The sequence below is a fragment of the Dromaius novaehollandiae genome, chromosome W (assembly GCF_036370855.1).
Source record: "Dromaius novaehollandiae isolate bDroNov1 chromosome W, bDroNov1.hap1, whole genome shotgun sequence".
NCBI lineage: Eukaryota > Metazoa > Chordata > Aves > Casuariiformes > Dromaiidae > Dromaius > Dromaius novaehollandiae.
The window spans coordinates 27,628,549-27,651,516 of record NC_088130.1 but is presented as its reverse complement, the minus strand read 5'-3'; the positions used below and the strand labels follow the sequence as shown (position 1 = coordinate 27,651,516).

General features: G+C 44.1%; 1 protein-coding gene across 2 annotated transcripts in view; it reads left to right on the top strand.

Annotated features, from left to right (window-relative positions):
• The first annotated feature begins 5,254 nt into the window (after positions 1-5,254).
• Positions 5,255-22,968, top strand: part of LOC112985805 (aminopeptidase Q) — a 46,720-nt gene continuing 29,006 nt past the window's right edge. Inside the window, exons 1-5 of one of the 2 annotated variants that reach the window (XM_064501033.1) lie at positions 5,255-6,116; positions 14,828-14,970; positions 17,124-17,263; positions 19,349-19,475; positions 21,521-21,675. In XM_064501033.1, coding sequence (XP_064357103.1) covers positions 5,515-6,116; positions 14,828-14,970; positions 17,124-17,263; positions 19,349-19,475; positions 21,521-21,675 — 1,167 coding nt within the window. In that variant the 5' untranslated portion in view covers positions 5,255-5,514. The remainder of the gene's footprint in view (positions 6,117-14,827; positions 14,971-17,123; positions 17,264-19,348; positions 19,476-21,520; positions 21,676-22,968) is intronic. The other variant, XM_026104708.2, reaches the window with a different exon arrangement.

Here is a 22,968-nt window from a genome sequence, read left to right as displayed (position 1 = left end):
CCACCTCAGTTTACAAGCTAATAGGACAGACTGAAAAAAATTAAATCTTTCTGTACCTGAAGTTTGTGTTATACCGAGCCAGTGGTGCTTGCTCTGGGTGTGTGAGAATAACGCTGTTTTATAGTCGGCTGTCAGCATAGGCAAAGCAGGCAGTTACCTAGGACAGTGTGGCAAGAAAGGCTAAGCTGAAGTAAGCAGGTAGTGGGCCCCAAAAGGAGTGGTTCTGTATTTGGTACAGAGGGCCCAGCGCTCATACTGTATGCATTTGGGGGGGGTTAACTGCAGACCAGCTCTCGTCTGGCATCCTGGACTGAACACCCACCAGTGGCCAGAGCACATGAGGTGCGCTCCTGGCTTGCATCTTTTGGTTTAATTTCAGCAAAAGGGAGTCGTGTTTCTGTGCCCCGAGACTTCTCTCCGATGTGAACCGAAGCTCAGCAAGCGGAGGTGCCTGGCAGGCTGGCTTTGAAAGTCCTGACAAAAACAGCGTTGCTGTAGCTGCACCCAGAGCAGCCGGGCCTCACTGCCTATGGCACTCACGGCTCTGGAAAGCCCGGCTGACCGGCACCTTCCACCTGAGGATAAAATAGTTATTGCCAGAAACAACAGTCACTGCTCACACCTCTGCTGTCCGCCCAGCAGGAGCAGGAGAGCAAGCCCGACGCTCCAGGGGTCTGCTTATTTGCACGAGGGTTGCGGTGAGCTTTGTGAGCCCTTTGCTGTGCCCTTGCATGCCATCCGAGGGCCCAGCTTCCACCAACACCAGATGAAATGAGGAGGTAAATGGCCCAGCTCCACTGGTCCAAATCTATACGTGAGAAATGGTTTACAGTACGTCAGTTCTTCAAACTTTAACTTGCTATTCCTTCCAGAGAGCTGATAAATCTCAGTACGCTCAGCACTCAGGGGACAAGTATCACATTCCTGGTTCTGTTTCAGTGAAGTTACCGAAGAAATAATGGGCATCTGAAAGCTTGTTAAGCACTTAATAAAGAGGGCAAACAACTCTGAAAATGCCACCATTCATAATATTACGCAATAACAATCCACTGACATTTAATGCCTTTAAAAAAATCAACTTGCAAGCTGTTTTTTGTCAAACGTTTGCTCACTTTCATGCAGTCTCATAAGGGACAGGCCCTAAAATGTTGTCACACTTGGAAAAACATTGAAGACTTTGTAAGTTGAAAACTTACAAAGGTTGTTTAGATGCAGTAACAGTTAGAATTACATTAAACTTCACCGAAAAAAGATAAATTCCATCTGGAACAAAGTTTCACATGCTGCAAATGATTCATGCATTCACTCATCCTCTTCTTATTAAACCCTTACAAAATAATTTCAAAACTTCATTCCAATTAGCAGTGCATTGTGATTTTTTTCATGCTAACCAAACCAATGAGAACGTGATACACTTCTTTCCTACATCTGCTCAGCTGCCAGACTGCTGGTTTTAGCGGTCCTATCGGTTGCCTGCAACAGCTTTGATGCCAGTTGCTAGAGTTACCAAGCACACAAAGAAAATACTGATATAACTGTGGCCGCCTTAATTCCAGCTAGGACAGTCCGGTGTCTTTTCTCCTGCTGTTCATCTCCTGGGTCATGGTTTTCACGTCCGCTGTGGTTACTTCTTGGTTATTTTCCATACTGTTCTGCAATTCTCACAGGTATTGCTCCTGCAGACAGAGCTGCAGGGCTTCGCTAGCGTCTCTGAGCACCAGGAGCTGCCTGGAGGGAGCCTCCCTGGCCCTGGGTGCAACTTTGCTCACTGGACATGGTCAGTTTGGTAATGCTCAATTTTGTTGTTCATGACTTAGTTTTACCAACACAATTTGGGATCACTTTATGGCCCTCCACAAGCAGAAGTACCCAAGGAAATGGCTTGGTTTTATCCCAATTGCTGTCTCTTCTCCACCAGCATTTCCCTAGAATTGTTGCTCTTACCTACCATTTACTGTGCAAGTCCAAACTATTGTATTGATATATGGGTCCCAAGAGGGGGTCAGTGAGGCCATGGTCAAAAGTTCACAACTGGTCCATACAACAAAAATAAAATCTATGAACTTCATTTTGGATGGTTTGATAGTAAGGTAGCTGGAGGATTAGCAGAGGTCTGTTGGTCCAAAGCTCCGAGGAATATCTTTTAATTAAAGTATGAGTTGAAAATTACTTCAGTTACAACATCAGATATTAACACCAATAATGGCAACATCTCAAAGATCCTTTCCCTACATAAAATTTTTGAATATAGATGTATGACTCTCTTTTCTCACATAGTGACCACATGCAATGATACCTCACCCCAAACCACTAATTAGAGTTTTCAGTATCATAGTTTTTTTGGTAATACTCCAATGTTGCGTCAAATTTGACCCTTTTACATTGGAAGACCTCCACATTGCCTTTCTCATATCTACCTACACCAATCAATTCAGACAATCTTGTCAATACACACATGGATTTATACTTAGCTGCTTCAGCACCAGCTTGTAAACTAATCTGTCCAATGACAGATTTATACAAAGGGTATACAAAATCCCTTAGGGCAGAAACATTTAAATAGAGTCATTCTTTTTCCTGTTAGGGAAAGGAAACCTTGTTCTTCCAAGTCTATTTGTAATTATATTTACAACTGATTACTAGTTAACTAGTAATACCTGTGCTGACTTTGATACTGAAGATCCATACTCAATGAAGGAGAACGCAAAGTATTTATCTTGAGCCTGCAGGAAAGCTGAGGCCTTCTTTGACATATCCAGTAAAAAAATACGGTCCTCAACAGCTCATGCTTAGTTCATGTGTATTGTGCTCATCTATAGCTATGCTAATTATGTCAACCTATAGCTCACACCTCTCACTTCAGATGGCTGGGGAATCTGAAATAGCCACCTCAAATATATACAGCAATATTAAAAGTCTACAACCTCAGCATCTCCTATGGAATAGCTCTTGCCACAGATATTTCCAGGCATTACAACATTTTCAGCTCTGATACAGTAGTGTCTCAGTTAAAGAAGGGAAATAAAGAATACAGAGTAGATTATATTCCGTAAAACAAACAGCTCAAATTAATAAAAAATATTTATAGGAATTTCATGGGCAAATACGTAGGTTGTGCACATGTATCCCTAATGCCTAGAAGGAGTATTGAGCTGACTTTGTAAAAAAATGAAAAAATCAAGAACATCCCTAAAAAATGAAAACAAGATCTACAATTTTGTTAAAAAGAAAAACTGAGCTTCAAAAGTACCGATCACCCCAAATCCCACTGCTAGAATCTCTGTACACGCCATGACTTGGTACTTCTCAAATTAGATTGAACAAAACGTTAATAATGTGATTTAAGGAATCATCTTTCAGTCTAGCAATTACTTCAAATTACTGAAATACATTATTATTTTTTCTTCTTCTTGCCATTCAGTATATACAGCTTATGATGATATCACAGTGGGTTTTTTTGAGAACAATATTATTAACCTGAATGTCTTAATGAATTTAAGCATGGGTAATTGTAATATATTATCAACAATTTAAAAATTGTAATATTTCCTAACTGAAATTTCGTGTCAAATTTCAGTGGAAAAAAAGCTAGTCTTTTCTTCTGACCAACGCTGGCACGTGAAGCGTTATTTACCATACTGCACCTCTGGTGGACAGCTGATCCCATGTTGTCATATGTGACCTTTTTTTTGTTTAAAATTCAGTGGACTTCAACAGGACTTTTTACAGCTGGTGAGCATTGCATAGAGCCCTTGGCTTGGAACAAGATAGTAAAGTTTGTCAGATGCTTTGATGTCCTTCAGAATGATAGAGCTGTCTGAGCTGTTTTATAATAGGTGCTTTATTCCTACCTTCAGATGTGTACTAGAGGCTTCTGCTGACTTAAATATGTTTCCATTCAAGGACAGGGTTTGGGTTTCACTATAGCCTGAGCAAAAGACTGTCCGTGGCCCCCCGTTTCCTGCAGCTTTGCCTTCAACATCATCTTGTTCAGACATGTGACTCTGTAAATACATTCAAGAAGATGGTGAATAATAATATTTGTAATAAAACCCACTCATATCTTTTGTGCCGCATAGAAAGTATTTTCCCATTTCAAGTAAGTGAATGTGTTTGTGTTACTGCCAGGAGGGGAATCCGGAGCTGTGGGTTAAAAAAGGCCTTCATCCTTCAGTTGCTTTTAAAGATAAGCGTTATAGACTATTTGGGAGGAAGAGGTAGTTAAACACCACTTGTATCGTGTGTAAATTTAGGAAAGGAGTACATCTGAACTACCTACTGCAAGCAAGAGAAAATTAAAGTATGTTTTATTGATACATTTAAAAACATTACAACGGGGAAAATTCGGGGGAAAACATGGGGGAATTTGTTGGAGATGGTCCTGAGGTCTTAATGCAAGAGCAAGATCATGAGAGTTGCCAAACATGCCGGAGCAAAAGAGAGCGGCTGCCGCTGCTGCAGCGGAGGAAGAGCAGAGGCGCGCGGGGTGCCCGGCTGACGGGCCCAGGGGAGACAGCACAGAGGGCTGAACGGGAGAAGCAGAAACAGGGCTGGGCGGGGAGGCTGGGGTAAATGAGAACAAAATGAGGACAGAAGCACGGAAACAGATGCGCACAAGCCAAACCGGGGGAGAGAAAGCAGAAGCAGCGGGGCCGGTGCCAGCAGGCGCCTAACGGGTACCAGCAGCGCCGGCCGCGGGGCGGGGGGGCGGGCGGGGGGCCTGGCCCCAGCCCTGCCGGGGGGCCGGACGGGAGGGGACCCAGCGCCCGGGCAGCTCGCTGCCGGAGGGGGCCCCGATCCCCCAAGCCAGGGGCGAGCGGAAAATACGGTCTTCTGCTGGGACCAGCAGCTTGCTTTGGGCTCACAACGGCAGCAACGAAAGCAAAAAACACAAAAACAACCCCCCCCCCCCCCAAGCAGAAAAGGCAAAGAAGAAGAAAGGAGAGGGAGAAACTACCCGTAATTGCGGTTAGGGAGCGCCTGGGACTCGGCCTCGCGCTCAGCACCGGCCGCGGCCGGCGCGGGGCCGGCAGGGTCGGGAGAGGAGCCGCCGCCGCCGGACCCACGCGGCACCGTCGCGGGCTGACGGCGGTCGGACGCGGCGGTTTCGGGGCGGCGCGGGGGCAGCTCGGCACCCCGCAGCCCCGCTGCCTGCGGCGGGTAGCGCTGCGCCGCGGCGCCCAGGGAGGCTCGACGTGAGGGCGGCGCACCGGGACCCGCGATGGGCGGTGTGGGGTTTTGTATGTCTGTAACGAAGCTCGGCAGGTCGGGGCCTGTCTGCCACACCTCGTACCGGGGAGCCCCTCGCCCTCCCGCCCGCGGCGGCAGGTACCGAGCGGAGTCGCCGGGAGGGGCCGCGCGGGGGCGGCCCGCGGCCCCCGGCCCGCCCCCGGCGGTGGCACCGTGCCGCGGGCCCGGCCCGCCCTCAGCCGCTCACTCCCCCGCGCCGCCGCCCCGTAAGTACCGGCGCGGGCCGGGCCGCGCCCAGGCGGCCGCGGGCGCGCAGCGGCCGTCATGGGGCTCCGCGCCGCCTCCGGCGTCTACCTGGGCCGGCGCGCCGCCGCCCTGCTGGCCGCGCTGCTGCTGGCGCTGCTGGCGGCGCTGCTGGCGCTCGCCGCCCTCTACGGGCGCTGCCGGCAGGAGGCGCCGCCGCGGGCCTCGCCCGCCCCGGGGGCGCCGCCGCCGCCGCCCCGCGCCACCGCCGCGGCGGGGCCCGCGCCCGACCCCGGCCGGCGCCTGCCGCGGCACCTGGTGCCGCTGCACTACGAGCTGGAGCTGTGGCCGCGCGTGCGGCCGGGCCAGGCGGGGCCCTTCGCCTTCAGCGGGCAGGTGAACATCACGGTGCGCTGCCGCCGCGACACGGACGCCGTGGTGCTGCACAGCGCCGGGCTGCGCAGCCGCGGCGCCGCCGTGCGCGGGCCGGTGGCCGAGGCGGGCGCCGCCGTGGAGGTGGCGGCGGTGCGGCAGGAGGCGGCGGAGGAGCAGGTGGTGCTGGAGCTGCGCGGGCGGCTGCGGGCCGGGCGGCGCTACGTGCTGCAGCTCGGCTTCCAGGGCCGCCTGGAGGAGGACCTCGACGGGCTCTTCCTCAGCCGCTACACGGACGAGGGCCGCAGCAGGTGGGCAGCGGCGCGGGGGGCCGGGTGTGAGGGCGGGGACCCGCGTCCCCGGCGCCATTTTGGTCCCCCCCCGGCGCCCTCTTGCCCCCGGCCTGGTCCCCGGGGCATCGCCGGGTGCGGTGCCCGCGGCCGGCGCTGCGAGGGGGCGACGCACGCCCACGTCCTCTCGTGATTTTCCGCCACGTCCCGCAGCTCCATAGCTGTCCCCCGTCGAGCGTGGCTTGGGGGTGGCCCTGTCCTCCGGCATTTCGGCAGGTGGCCGCTCCGGCCGGCGCTGGCGCGAGGCGTCCCGCTAGCCTCGGCGGCAGGAGCTGCTGCGTGCCACAAGGGCTGCTGGTGGGGTGGTTAGCTGGTCGTGCTACCACGTGTTTCCCCCAGATGTACCTTGTGGGTTACTCTCCAAAAAAGAGCAGGTATGTGCTCGTGGGCTGTTGTCCCCTCCTCTGGAAAGCTCCAAGGAGTGCGCCCCGGCTTTCCCAGGGGAGCTCACGTGGCCAACAAGACCAGCTTGGGGTGGTTGCGGAAACCACGCTGGGACTCCGGGTTGCAGGGGCTGGGGCGGCTGCTCCCTGGAGAAGGGCGAAATGCACGGCATGCATGGTGTACGGACTCTTCTAACCAAAGGCCTTCATGTTAATTCATGTCTTGCAGAACATCTGTGCTCGAATTTAAGGGGAAATAAATACTCTTTGGGTTTTCACCCAAAACTCTGTAAAAGCAAGTCTGCTGAACTCCCAGATCTGCTGACCCTTTCTGTTTTTACCCATTGCCTCCCTGTTGTGCTGTGCTGGTGGTTTCCTGCTCTGTTGCCTATCTCTGAGGGGGCTCTAACAGCTCTCTTCACCATTCTTGCCTTCCCCCCCCCCCCCCCCCCCCCCCCGGTCAGTAACCATCCCTTAAAGCAGCTGTCCTGCCTTTTTCCCCAGCCTGTCATCAGGGCTTTTCTGTCTTTTTACCCAAGGGGCTTTTTTGTTGTCTATCAGGTTGGGTCTCCTTTTGTCAAACCACAAAAGGCTTATGGGAACGGTAAGGGCCTATCTCAACTGGTCAAGCAGAGTTTCTGAGACATTAACTCTCTCTTTCTTGCCCTGTACTGATGATGAGGGACTGGACAATTCCTCCATCCAATTCCTGGGAGCTGCGCTCCAGTGGAGTCTTATTTCTGAGCTCATACGTTGTGTATGACAGTGTAGAACTGTCAGCTTCTCACTTCGTCTGCGTCTGTGAGGAATTAATCTTGAGCTCAGGGTTTGGGCAGTGTATTTCTGGGCATGATTTCAGAGACACTGAACGTATACATTGCAGCTGTACAGTGGAACAGGCTGGGTCGTGGCTTTGGAGAGCAGGAGTTCACGGGTGCTCTTTGCGCATGAAGTTGTTTGGATGTCATCACTGAGTAGGTCTGTGTTTAAGTAATATGATTTCCTTAATGAGTGCTACCCTGATGCTTTATTTATTTGGAACTGGAAGTAGTATTGGCACAGTGTGAGTTTATCGAGTAGTCAATCACTTAAAAGTTGTCAGCCTCAAAATAATGCTGCTTTTTTTTTTTGTTTTTAAATTGGGAATCTTCTCTGTGTGAATTTCATCCTAAATTTCTGTATGTGAAACTTGCTAAAGAAAAGTCAAACTTAACACCATTATTTTAATAGTTCATATTGAAGACAAACTTCTCAAGATAAAGACTTTAAAGTAAAGGCAGATAAATGGCTTATTTAAAGTTATTTTATTTTTAATAATTAAAGATGTAGTGAATTGCTGGGGATCACAGTGAGTCAGAAGGAGCACTAGAGTAAAATGCAAGAGTTCTTGTTTCCCAGCCATCAGGTAATCCCAGTTACCCTCAAGATCCATGTTACCTGCCCTTACAGGAGTAATACTAATAAGAAACCCTGAAATAAAACTAACTTCTTTTTATGGAAACAGAAGAGGATTGTGTGATTTTTCCATAACAATGAGTAGGCTTTTCAGCTGCCAGCTCTTATGTAAATCTTCACTGATACCATTGTCTTCCACATCTGGAAAATTTAACTTAGGCAGACCTGGTTTCTTAATTATTTTTATTAAGAGAAAGGAGAAGTCGATTAGCTTGACAGAAAAATACAATATAGTCCTAAGTTATTTTATAAAATACATTCTGTTTTTCTTTAGTCGTTATTTTGCCATTCACAGGAATATTTATCCAACTTTTGAGTTTGTTAAGGAAAAGATAGAATGCTTATCTACATTTAAAAAATAATATTCTAAATAAGTAGGAATGCAACAAGCACTTAATTATTTAGTGCTGCATCAAATTACTTTTTGATACCGTATTAATTCATCCAAATCCTACCTAAGAAACACTGAATTAGACTGAAGCACACTGTGTAAAAGTCAAAGGATCTAAAAAATACTGTTGTCAGCTTTGCTGACATGGTAGAAATCAGGAAGAAATGTTTTAAAATCTTTAAAATAATGTGCATAGTTCAATTTTGAAGTGTTTAAAGGATTTATGGCAATCATTCCGTTTTAATCTTAACTTGTCATGAAGCACTAATGAAATGCGAGACTGCTGTCTGGGTTAAAAAGATGCCAGTAGTGTTCAGACACTGGAGTAAGTCAAAGGAAAGTCACTGATTGCAGAATAACATATTGTTTTGGTTACTTGTTCCTGCTTGCATTCCTGATATTCTTAAATGGATTTTACATATCTTTTCTGCTTTAAAAAGGCTTTCTCTGAATCCAGAGCATGCAACAGTATCTGGTTATTTTTCTCCTTTACTAAGGATGAAGTCATCTTTTTACCATAGCAGTTTCCTAATCTGCTGGGGTCCAGTTACACTGAAGAGGTTTTGCCCTCCTTTTTCAGAGAAGGTGCATTTTGAGGTCTAGCTTTTGTAAGCTCTGACAAGCTGTTAATGATGTAAAAAGTTTAATTCTGATGGAGGACCTAATAGGTGGGGAGCTATTTAGAAGCATTCAGTGTCTTTCAGCTTGGGGCTGTACATACAAACAAAGCCCATGACGATGCTGGGAGGAAGCCGCTGCCCCCGGTAGGCTGTTTTGTAGCTTTTCTGAGGTGACTTTCACCTGGCCCCAGCAGACCTCTTGGGATCTGATTCCTGCCTGGGCTTCTGACTTCTCTTGTCCACTGTAAGACCACTCAAGGCTGTAACTTACACCACCAGCTGTAACAATGTGCCATTTATCTACAGTCAAACAGATCCTTGTACTTTTTGTATGTGCTAGAAATTGCAGTGGCTTTTGTAATCTGTGCTTGTGAAACTACTGGAGACCTCTGATTACAGGGGTGTTTAAGCACCGAATGGCAAGCTTTCGGGAGACTGCTGGATCCTAAAGAGAAGTGAAGCCCCTGAAACGTTTATTGGGTCTGGGGTTTGGCATCTGCTGTTTTCTGGGTCAGATGTCTGCGTTGCCCTTGGCAGGTTTGCAGAATTAGCTGATGGACACAAAGTGCCGTTCCCTGTTCCCTCCAAATCAGAGCTGAAGCACACTGGCAAGGTGGCGTGGGAAAGTTTCTTTGTAATGAGAACGCTCTGCTAGTTTCATAAAACAGAACAAATCAAAACCAAACCTTACCTAATTTCCAAAACAAAAATTGCTTGTGATCTGTTTGATCAGAGGTGACAGCAAGTGTTTTTACTGTTGACAATTTGTGCTACACCCCTGATCAGGTCTTACACCTGTTGTCCAAAAAGCGGATTCGTTGCCCAGTGTGCAATAAGCCAATAATTGCCAGATTTGCGACTTTCCCTTTTACACTGATTGGTTAGTGATTTCTTCATTCCCTGGGACCCACCCCTGCTTCTCAAGGTCCTGATCAATTATGTGTTCCCATATTACCACCCTTAAAAGAACGTTCTTACCAATTACACTTTCATACACTCCAGTCGTCACTGTCCAAACGTGTACAAAGCTTACCTTTGGTTACCACAACCAATTACCCTTGTATCATACCCTTTATGCAATGTCTCTTAATAATTACTGCGTTGCACCTTTGAGCTGCTTACCTGTTCCGACCAGGGAGGGTGCTCACGGAGTCCCCGAACAAAACGGTCGGTGCGCGCTGGAGTCCGATGAGCAGTGTCTCCCCGCCGGGAACGGGCAAGACGATCCGGGCAAGGCTTTACAGCGAGGGTCCCATCTGGGTCGCCAGAAAACTGTTGTCCGAAAAGCGGATTCGTTGCCCGGTGTGCAATAAGCCAATAATTACACACTCAGGAGAGACATTTGCTTATTTATTTCAGAGTTGTGCAAGCCTGGGTGCTCGGTGGTTTCCCACAAATCAAGCACACCCCCCCCCCCCCCCAACTTTTCAAGTAGCATTTATAACAAATTGCCAGATTTGCGACTTTCCCTTTTACACTGATTGGTTAGTGATTTCTTCGTTCCCCGGGTCCCACCCCTGCTTCTCAAGGTCCTGATCAATTAACACTGCCCCAGCTGGGTCAGTAGACGTTATCTCCCAAGGTCCTGAGGAAGAGGACATAATCCAGACCCCTTAATTAACACTGTTTCAACAGTGAGAGGAGGCTTTGCTTCCCAAGGTCCTGGCACCCAAACAGGCCTTATTTCACAGCCTTGACATCCTCCCTTCCGGAGAGTGGGGCACAGGAATGCAGACTGCTCGTAACTCCCTTATCTTTCCAGCCTGCACCAGCTCTGGGGCCCTTTCTTACCGAACTAGGAGCGCGGCCTAAGGCTTCAGCAAATTTAACTACTTATGCTAAGCAAGTGTGCGGCTACTCATGCTAAGCAAATTCTATCTAAGATAGAAGTTATCCAAATCTACCTACTTCAAACGTTCTTTCTGAGCTTCTCAGGGTTGTCTTGTAACACACCCGATACCTGTCTGGATAGCACGCAGGCAGTGCTCACAGCAGCAGAGGAAGTCAAAAAGGAGGTTACTCCTACTTCCCCAGTACAAAGTATCTGGAAGGCTCCCCTTTTGAAATGGGAAATCTGTGCTGTACTTATAGCTGGGAGAGTTCATGCCAGGAGCAAGGTAGGGCGAAGATGGTTTCCACATCTTTGTGCCTTCTTTAGCAGTGCCGGCTTAAATATATGCAGCGCAGGAGGTTTGCGGTAGCGTTGTTCTGCATGAAGACCTGGTGCTGCTGCGAATGAGCTCGTGTACGATACTCCAGGGTTACCAGGGTCCTTGTGGAGAGTACAGTGAGGTGCAGGGTGTATGTCAGTGTTCATGTCAGTGTTTCAAAATCCTATGAGAATTTTGCTTAGTACCTGCTCTGCACATATTGTCCTCCAGGATACCATGCAAATTCTATACCGATAATTGACTGGATAGGGCTGGTGTTAATAAGCATCCCAAAATATGATCAAACACAATATTTAGGCTGGCTTTTTTTAATCAGTTGCTTACCTACCAAATACTAGAATGACAGAAAATAGGATTAGAATGGCATCGGTACAGTTAACTGTGTCTCAGAACAGGGAATCTTAAATTATTTTTAACTCTGTTTTCTGTGATTCTGTGGGTAAGACCATCAAAGTCATTTGACAAAAATCAGAGCAAATAACACATGATGTTTTCTTGGGTTGCATGTTAGCATGTTAGTATTGAGTACTGGTTACCTGAAAGAAGGACTGGCTGTAGGAGACAGCAGCTGCATACAACTTGCAATATTCTGCTCACTGTAAAACTCTTACTTTGAACAACTTTATGGTTTTTTTATGGATTTAATTCTGATATGGTTTTCAGTGTGGAAAAATGCAGCTGTAAAAGGTGTTAGCACAAAAGTGTTACAAATAACTGTTTTAGTGAGAAGGGCATTTTTAGAAGAATAACATTTTTGCATCAACATAAAACATTTCTTCTACAGTGATGTTTTTTTATCAGGTGAAATAATGTCCACTAGTTATATACTATACATGAAACTTTCTTCATTCTTGTTATTTAGACACCAACTGAAAAAATAACTGACCCAGTTTAAATCGGTAAAGGTTTAGGCTAGGAGATCCTGTTATCTGTGTGGTTCTCATTATTTCAAAATACAGTCATTTTGATTTTATTTTACTAGGAGGAGGAAGCATATTTATAAAAATTATTTTTAAAAAGAAAATGAATCAGTGCACAAAGCTGCAGGAGTAAGGGAGGAAGTTATCTATCTGCCTATGTAACATTAGGCTTTTTTGAAAATAAAACTCCGTTTGGGTAATTTGTTTTGTAATAAAGTTTGCTGGTGATTCAGTTCACGCTAATACCTCCACCTCTTCTAAAAACCAGCAAAAAACCCCAACAGTGACTCATTCTGACAAGTGAAATAAGTTTGTGAAATAACTTATTTGTGTAACATGCATGAAACGTTTTCATTTTTCTTCTTACTTGGAGACCCACTGAAAAATAACTTTTTAATCCTTCCTCATATTTCTTTTTTTACGATCATGCTTTGGCCCCATGTATATTATTTTGTGCTCTTGAACAAAAATTCTTGCGGGCAGTAGGCCAAATTCAGTCTGTGTCTGCATTAGTTTCTGCTAGCAAAGAGCCTCCAGAGACTGTAATTCCACTGGTGCCGGGAAATTTGCAGGAGTGAGGTTGTTCAGCGTTTCCTATAACCAAGCTGTAACTGAATGCACAACTGCGCGCACAAAAGCTTTGCTGCCTGGGAAGATGGTGAAGCTAGAATAGCAGTATTTTCAGTGACTGATTCCTCGATGAAGTGATCTATTGCTTTTACTGCTCCTGTGTAACCCTGGCAGAAGTTTAAGTTGTCCTCTGCCATGAACAACGTAAAGGAGAGCAGGAGGCGATGCTCAGGTAAAGCTTTTAGCTGCTTCAGTAAGGAAGCTGATGGCTTGCACAGCATGTACATGACTCTGCAGTGAATCAGGTCCTTAAAGAATATTTCTGTATTAATAGGCAAGAAGTCAGAGACACTGTGCTGCTCTCCCTTGAGCTAATCCTCACTTTGAAACAGACAGCATGGTCCTGATAGTCACCGTGCATCAGAGAGTGTTCAACACGGAGTCTTTAAATGTCATAAATTGTATTTATGGTATGGTGTCAAGCTGTGTCTGTTAAATGCAAGGCATACCTTGTTTTGAGACTGGGGCTTTTGCATGCTAGTCCTATTGACATTAATTCAGCCCTAAGCCATCAGCAATGAGGAAGGCATAGTGTAGATGGGCTGCAGATATTTTCATCATGTTGGTTAGACTTGCTCTGAGCAGGGTTAGGTAATGCAGCAGTTAAAATGGCAGCAGCCGTACGTCTGTCACAGTGCAGGGACTCATGAAGGTGCTGACCTTCGTGAGGGCTGACCTTGGGAGTGGGGTGGGAGCCTTGCTAAGCTTTGTTAATGGAAGCAGCAAGCTAATAGCTCTGTTCTTTGGGTCTAATTCCAGACAGTGCAGCACATCTTCTGTGAAATGATGTAAATATAAGTGGAAAGGTATTAATTTCAGATACTGAAAAAAAGGGCATCTTAAAAAATGCAGCTGTAGGTCATAAACATTGTTTTTGACGGGTCCTGTGCTCAGCGCTGCAGATCTGACTCATTGCTTGCTGCATAGGTATTGATACTGCCCTTATGGCCTCTGGCTTGGTTGTGATAGCTCTGTGCTAAGCCTAAGCCTGCGTGAACCTAATGTATCAGATATACTGCTAGGGGATGCCTCAACCACAGCTGAAAAATATTAATACTGTAATGGTGTTAAGGTCAATGAAAAAAGCAGATCATGCCATTCTTGCAAGCCACAGCTGCTGGGAACTTCCTTAACTTATCTGACTTTTTTCAAGTCTTCTAAACATTGTGGAAAGTTTGATAGTCTGAAGTTATATGGTTGCCTGCCTTTTCTTCTTCTCACCTTTAGCATGTGCATCATTGTTCACTTCATTCAGATACGTGTAAAAGTCTGTTTCCTATGGCGTTTTCAATGCTTTAAGTGGCCTTTGGCCCAGGGTATGGAGCTTGAAGAACAGTTACAGTAGCATTTTTCACATTCCCAGAAAGATGCCTTGATGTGAACAGCCCAGTGTGTGTGTGTGTGTGTGTGTGTGCGCGCGCGCGCGCTTTTTGAGTAACTTTAGCCACTGAATATAGTGACTTACCTCTTGATTCTAACCCCTGTGTCACAAAGATCTGCCCCAAGTGAGGCAAAGCTCCACAGTGTAAGGCAGAAAAGGGTACTCTGCACTCTGGCACTGTTTTCACTGGGGTTTTTCTCTATGTAGTTTGGATGGAAGGAGGCATGTGCATGTATGCATGATTAGCTAACAGATATTATGCTTACAGTCTTTTATTAAAATGTATTGCTAAAATAAGAGAGCCTGCATTAGAGAGATGAGCAGCTGTAAGGAGAAGAGATTCTAACTATGAAATGAAGTTGGTCAAAGTTGGTCACTTTCTGAGCATTTGCCTTCTCTGTGCAAAACTTTAATCAGTATAGTCTTAGTAACCAAACTCAAAGCTCAAATAATCAAAATATGGTATCTGGAAAAGCTTATGAAGGGGGAAAAAAAACATAACTCAGTTAAAACAAACAAACAAAAAAATGCTACTTTTCTTTAGAAGCCTCCAAACTGAGCTGTCTGATGGGGAGGGGATTTAATCGTGACTTTAATAACTAGATCTTTTCCAAATCTGCATGGTTTTTTTTCCTTTTTTCTCATTTAGCATTTTTGTGCACTCTCTGATTTTGATCAGCTGTAACATGCTGGGTTAATCTTATTTGTGTTTTCAATATAGTATGCTGATTGCATCCCAATTGGAACCAACATATGCCAGGACAGTTTATCCATGCTTTGATGAACCAGCCATGAAGGCCACATTTAATATCAGAATTGTCCATGACCCAAGTTATGTGGCTCTTTCCAACATGCCTGTTATTGGTAAGTAAACAACAGTTAGACTTTCGTGGGTCCCCTCTGTCCCGATCTAATATCGGGAGGGTTTTGTTACGATCCCAAGGACGAGATTAAGATGCTAAATCTGGTCAAATATCGTACAACCTTTTAACTTTATTTTCCACGATGTGGGGAGAAAAGGTGTGTGTGTGGGGGGGGAGGCGAAGGGAAAAAGGGAACAAGGGTAAGGGGAAAAGATAGAGAAAGTTGGAAAAGGAGAGAGGAAGCTAGCTACCACCACTCCGAGGCCGATGATGTTCCGCTGACTCCATTCGAATCACAGCTCAAGCTGGGTGCCTCCGACGAGGGCCGAGAGAGAGAGCGAGAGGAGCCCAAACAAAGAAATCCCTCGGCAATTATAGCTTTTTCAAATTAAGTTTTCCCACCCCTCACGTGGTAGTTCAGACCAATAGTAATATTTGGGTCTGGGGTCTCCTGCTCCTTATTGGGTCTCCTCACTGTCCCTAGGTAGGCCGTTTACTGTTGCCGTTTCTGCTGACAGGTGTGTCTCCATTCTTGGGTCCAGCCATTAGCTCTCAAGGTCCTGACAAAGAAGGCGATAACTCCAGCAATTAGCACTGTTTCAGCAGTGCACAGGAATGCAAATTGCTGGTAACTCCCTTCTCATTCCCGCCTGCACCAGCTCTGGGCCCTTTCTCACTGTACTAGGGAGTGCGGCCTAAGGCTTCAGCAAATTTAGCCACTCATGCCAAGCAGGTTTTATAGAAGTTGTGCTAAAAACGGTCAATAATTTACAGTCCAGATCCCAAAATCTCTGCCTGATTGTGGTCTCATTCAGTGCAGGCTCGGTGTGTCCTGGGTGGTCGCAGGGAGACCATCTCGGGGAGTTGCAGCAGCCCAGTCCTGTTTCCGCCAGGGACAGATGGCTTGTTCGGGGTTGTGGCCTGCCTGCACCCCATGCACCAAGAAATGTTTAAGGCAAAAAATTCATTCATCTGTCCGCCACACCCTCCACCCAAATTACATTAAATAAGGGTGTAATTTATCTGAATAAAGGATAACTTTATCATTCTCTCCAGCAGCATTCTGTTGTCCACGGGCTCGTGCTTTGAAAATGCACAGAAAATCTGTGCTCATACATTTAAAAATTGTCAGGCAGATATTCTTAATTAATGCCTTTGGCAATAATTCGAGGCTCAATTGTGATGTGCTCTTGTTTGGTAGCTGAGGCCTGGACATGGTTTGATTCTTAACATTTACTGCACAGCCAACGTATCTCACTGCATGACTTCTCCTCAAAACAAAATGGCAGCTCCAGAAGTTTGTGGAAAAACCTATAATTGTGGTATTAAAACACTGTTTTCCTTTTATGCAGATTTCAAGATGTACATACATCGTATGAAAAAGTCTTCTACTAGGCAAAGAGACTGTAGTCTCTTCTATATGTATGCAATAAGAATTACATATGATTACATATAATTCTGTGGCAGTGCCCCTCCTGTCCCTCGCTGGGCTTCGTGTGGAGTGCAGGCTTAGATTCCAAACAATTCCATAAATTAGTATTCCTACAGGAAGCTGTGGGATCTCTTGCCTGCTTCTTAATGGATCTTTTCTTTAACTCATTGTCATGAATCTCTATTTTTCACCTAAATAACTTTCAACAACAAAAAGGAAGGTTTATGAGATTTGCATAAAAGTTAAATAACTCAGAAATTGTAAGATGGGATCTCTGCAAGAATAGCTTGGAAGCATTTTTTTCTTCAAGAATCTTGTCCACTATTATTTTTCCTCCTTGTATAGACAGAAGATACCTGATTAAGTACTTTTTAAGTCTTAGACACACATAACCTATATTTGAATTATAATCAATCATGTGTATTTTATGCAGCATGGGATAAATTGTTCACAGTTTGTCCACATCCTAAAGCTGATGCAATCCGATATGCTTTAAAGGCTTGAGTTAAGAAGCTCAAGAGTGGATTTTTGGTGTTTGCCTGAAAGGTCACAACTCTGATATGGGGTAGCAGCACAGAGACTGGCTGCTTGCCTGCTGCCAGAAGCATATGAAGTTAGTGCAGATCTACAGTGTATCAAAGAGGAAACATGCAAGAGACAAAATTTCTTGTTTATTATGCAAGAGTCCTGGTTTGAATATTTTTTTGATACTTTTTTCTTAGATATTTCTGAAATGAAGGATGAAAATGGAAGCCTGTGGACTATTACCACATTTAATACTTCGCTGAAAATGTCAACTTATATAACTGCTTTTGTGATTTGTGATTTTGATTATGTCACCAGAACCGAGCGGGGGAATGAGGTAAATATAAGGCTGCATAACACATCACACAGTTTACGGCAGGAATTGGCTCTGTGCTGCATCATGTGCTTTAGAAGATATCACAGATATTAACTGTGCTTTCCATTCCAAAAGTATTTGCTTATGTGGAAAAACTGCTAACATTTATGCTAGAAATACCACTACAGAAAGTGTTCTTGTATAATAATTAGTGTACTATCCTGTCCTCATCATTTCATAGGTGTATTCTGATACGATTCTACAAGTACATACTGGGTGTGTATGTTAAAACTTTAGGGGGTGGTTACTCTGCATACAGTACTGGGTCTACATCTTCGTATGTTGTTAGCTGTTTTAACGGGAAAAAATATCCATTTCTGCTGCTGTGATAACTCAGTGAAGTTCAGTGTCTGGTAATGACCTCAGTAGAAGCAGTGCTGTGCTCCAAGCCTTTTATGTACTTGTTTTTCTGCAATGGGCACAATTTTTAGCTTTCAAAAGTAACTATTTTCTGTTTGAAGCTTCTTTATGCAGCGAGTATTCAGTTTTCCTGTTACACTAGAATTGCCAAAGCTCCTTGAGAGAAGCTGTAAAAAAAAAAATACTATAATGGCATTAGTTGTTTAGTTTACCTTCTTTTGTTAAAAGCCAACAGAATAGGTGTGTTAGCTCTATGGTTACTTCACTGTCATCCTCCTAGGGAAAGGCAGGACAAGGTGAGAGGACAGTGCAGAGGTGCAGTAGGAAGCACAGTATTGCCTCATTTATAAAGGTGGAGCTTGGACTTGTATGTCATATCTGCTGTCCCATGTATGAAACAAGTTGATGCTCACAGCTCTGATTGTGGTACCTCCTTCTTGCCCTGACATGTCCTGATAGGAGTCAGCAAAGCAAAGCCTTTAAACTAGTGTTTTTTCAGAAGATGAAGAGGCATCCCGAGTGTGCTGTTAAATAGAGGCAGGGGGATTTTGCCCTTAGGTTTCAGAGAGATGCTCTTTTATCCCTCTGCAATGTGTGTGTGAGTGGGCAATTCATTGCATCTGTTTTAACATTTCCAGTAAGTAATTTACAATCCCAAACACCTGTACTATGATTCAAAGCTCACTTCTGGATTAGAATTTTAAGTCTGTTCATTATGTTTAGCTGTTGCAAAATGAAGTGATCTGGTTTTTGAAACTCCTGAAGAGTGCTGAAAACTCCTGAAGAGGCTGAAGAGAGGGGCTCAGAGGCTGAGCATACTCTGCTGACTGAATATTTTTTATTTTTCCTTATAAATTAAATCCTGATGCTTCCACAACTGTGCATTATGGTTTGGCTGTGCAATCCATTCTGAGACCATGTACTGCATTTAGATGCAAAAAGTGCAGGCTTTTTGAGCTGCTAGGCACCTTGGGGTCTGGCATCTAGAGATGCATGATGGAGATGTATTTCTCTCTTTCACCTACTCCATGACTTTGGGCAAGCAGCTGTTTGCTTCAGTACCATGGCATCACAAATGCCACCAGACAGCCAGGTGTGAAGCATGGGCACAGGAAGGGAAAGCTTTGCTTCCTGCTGCTGTCTCTATTACTTAGAGATAAAGGTGGCTTCTGCTCAGAGGGGCCTCTCTCTGGCAGCAGCCAGAGACTAGTTCTCTCTTTCAGGCTATGAGAAAGTCCAAGTGGAGGGATTTGGCTGTTTGAACAGCACATGCTCTCTAAACATCCATTTCTCTCTCTTCAGAGACCCAGTGGTGGGCTGAAGGAAAATTTGTCCCCCAGGCTCACTGGTTGGAACACACTAGCTTAAGATGTGCGCATTTAAATATTTTCACGGCATTTCCTATTTAACAAAAGACTACTTGAGAATCCATTTGCTCCAGTAATGTATATTCGTATTCAACTCTTGGCTCTTTTGAAGTGCCAGAACTCTCCTAGATTTTAGTGGGATTAGGCTCTGCTCCATATTTTGTTAGGACAAGCACTACTTGGGTTGGGTTTTTGATGAAAAGCTTTATTGCATGATCTAGTGTGGACAGACAGCATTTTCAAACAATGATTCACAGAAGAGAAGCAAAGAAAATGAAAATGAGGGTTTTCTAAAATAACACTTCCTTTTTTATTGCAGATACGTATTTGGGCTCGGAAAGAGGCGGTTAAAAATGGGTATGTTGACTATGCTTTAAATATCACAGGCCCAATATTTTCATTCCTGGAAGACTTGCTTAATATCAGCTACCCTTTGCCAAAGACAGGTAAGGTTTAGAGGAAAAAAAAGGGGGGGGGAGGGGTAATGGACCAGAACGGGCTGTTGATGAAACACCATTCACAGAAATAATGGATCTTCTTGCAATATTCTCTTTTTATAGCATACCACATTCATGGAATAAAACCCTTAACCTTTGTTACTGATTTCTCCTTTCTGCACCATGGCTCTTATTAAACTATAACTCTATCTTCACATCACACTCATTCCTTTAAAGTATCATTTCCTAATACAGTGGCAGATACAGCTACAAAGTGAATAGAAAGGGGGAAAGGGAATTGTTTTGTCAGGTGGCTCTTTGTTGCCCACACCATTCCAGGCAAGCGTGCTATAGTCCTCAAGCCTTCCTAGTAAATCCACGCTTGCCATAACCCATGTGTCCCTCAAATTCCTTACTTTTTATATGTCCCTGTCTAACATGTGAGTTGGCAGCATGTTCCTGGAAGTAGATTCCTGTAGGAAAACATTATTTTTGCTTAAAACGGGACACCAGGTAAGTTGCTTAAGTCAACTTTCAGTCAAGAAAGGAGGGTGCCATCGTGTGGTTCAGTTGTATAGTTTGTCCGCTACTTGTATTTGGATTCACAAGGGCTTGATTAATTAACACTATTATTATTAGTTAATACTAATAATACTATTGGGGAGCATTAATACTATTGGGGAACTTGCTCTTTTATGCACGTACTCACTTTGAAAGCACAGAAGGCAGTACTTCATTTAAATGACTTTTGGATTTTTCCATGATTTTAGTAGACTGCAGAAGTGTGGGGGAAGAATTTTTCTCCTTTGTTGGTTAGATAGTCTGTTGAGGTCAAATCTGTATTTTGGCACTTGAAAGAATGAAATTTTCATCTGTGTAAATATATAATCTCCTGGTTCAGAATAACCTGTATAATTACTCATCATGCTTCTTACAGAAAATGTAACATATGTAGTTGTCACTCTCCATAAATTGTTACCTTAGTAACCATACAAGCTATCCAAGGCTGAAGACAAAACTGCTGCATTCTTCAGTTTAGCATCAATGTAATGATCAATTAGGAATAGCTCCATGCTAGGCATTTCTGTTGTGATCTCAAAACACAGAGTTAAAAATAAATGCATTTAAAGTGAGGGATATTTAAGGGTTTGTTGTTACCTGACTTTAAAGCAGATGTGATGTGTGCTGCTGCCTAACCAAAAGTCAGATAGGATTGGTCACCAAGGCTCTAAGCCTGAACTGGAGAGCCCCACTGAGATGCAGTCTAGCTTTCCTTGGGTTCATCACCATGCTCGTGTTAACTTTTGGACTGGAACTGGCCCATTATCAGCTGGTTTGGAGTACAAGCTTGTCTGCTTCCAAAATGCTCTGTACACCTGCCTCTAGTTTGCTCTTTGCTACCAGCTTAAACAGTGTATCTTTTTTGACATCCTTGATGCCTGTCCAAGGCCCACCTCTGTTTCTGCCCAACTCTCATGTTTGAACTGGAAAACTGCTCCCTGTGTTTAAGGCAGAAGGGGAGTAACAGAGGTAACAGCTCTGCTGTGGGAAGAAAGAGACGATGTTTCTAAGGCTCCTTTCAAATAAGTGTGGAAGGGATCCCTTTACTCACCCATCTGAAAGAAAGAGCCTTTTTTATCAGTTGCTAGGCTGAAAAAAAGAGGTATGATTTCCCCGCCCCAACGCCAAGAGAAACTTATGGCAAACAGAAAGATTTCTGAGACCTGGAAGTGAATATACTCTCTTTTAGTATTGCTAGAATACAATCTTTCCCCCCGCCACACTCCTTCTCAAAAGGTTGGTAGGTACAAGATAAACTTAAGGTCTAGGCTTAGTGGGGGTTTATTTAGCTTCCTGAAAGACTGGCAATCATAAATAAAAAGTGTGAAAAGAAAATTTCACAGAGTGTTTTCTAGAGTATTAGCATGATATAGCAAAGAACCACTAAAAATGTAGTGTCTTCTAATTGCACACTGGAAAAGTCTAGAATACTTGTGAGCATTTTATTTCTGAAAATTTTAAAGGTACTTTTTTGTTTGTTTGAATCAATTTAGATCTGGTTGCACTACCTGATTTTGAAGCAGGTGCTATGGAAAACTGGGGGCTAATCACTTTCCAAGAATCATCATTGATGTACCTCCCAAGTGACAGACTCACGGGCAGAAAGGCTATGATTGCCATAACTGCGTCACATGAGATAGGACACCAGGCATGTGGTAAACAATTCGGTACACTTATTTGCTTATGAAGTTATTTCTTTCCCATTGCTGATGATGTAAAGTCATTGACTAATAGAAAAATAATGACTTGACTGTAAGGGGGTTTGAAAAAATTAGTGGCAAATAGAGAAAGAACTATTAAAACATTAACACAATCCATATCCATGGAGCACTAGGAGGTTGAGAGACTTGTACATTCAATTGAACGTACATTCAGTTGATAAATCAATATCAAAAGCAACTTCTTTCAGATTATGGGCTGCATACTGTCTGCACAGTGCTCTCCGGTATGTACAAAAGTGTTAATGAACTGCTTCCACCCCCCCCACCCCCCCGCCACCAGAGTACCCGAATGCTGTACTAGGAATAAAAAGTAGAGATGTAGGGATGATATAGTACTCTGTATACTCTATACTTGGTACCTCAGTGGGGGAATGAATGGACTTCATTAGTGGGAATGCACATATGTATTACAAGAGGTATTTGTTCTTCCATAAGAAACAGCTTATGGTATTATAGAACAAATGCAAAATAAAAACATTTTACAATGAAGCTGGAACTTTGCGCAGTTTTCATAGAGATTTTCAAAATACTTTTTTATTTGGTTTGGAATGATAATGCAGTTTTGCTTTTTTATTGACTGTTTAATTTATTGTTGTTTGCCAGAAAAAAAGTAGTTAGTCAACAAAGCTAGCAAAAGAGTTTAACCTGGCTTGTACACATTTATGCCCTCCTGACAAGGTCTGTAACTTTTCAGACCTTCAGATGAGCAGAGTGTTTTTATTGCAGGCAAATAAAATGCATGTCAGTACTTAATTTAACTTTATTTTAAAACATAGTTATAGGCCAAGATTTTAAGAATTAACAAATAAAACACAAATGCTCAAATGATCGGTGTTTTGTTAAATATAGACTGCCAAGTATGAGTACGTGGCAGCTGTTGTGGAAGTTTTATTGCTTGCCAGGATATGGATTTGCTGATTTTGGAAATGGTTATTTCCCCAGTTCTGTTTGTCATCCACTTGATAATTTTCTTTCCTTAAGAACAAGGAAAAACAAAAATTATTTGGAAATACTGGCTCTTTGGATGGAAAAATGTTTTTGTAATGGTTTGATAAGTAGTGTATTTTTAATCATAGCCTGATTAGATTTTCTGATTCTGTACATTTTATTGGGAAATATTTCCAATTAAATAGAATAAAAGATTGATAACAAGCACTGATATGCTTGTGGTATGAAGTTTTAGATGAAGCAATTAAAAAAAGTAGCTGACCTGAACATCT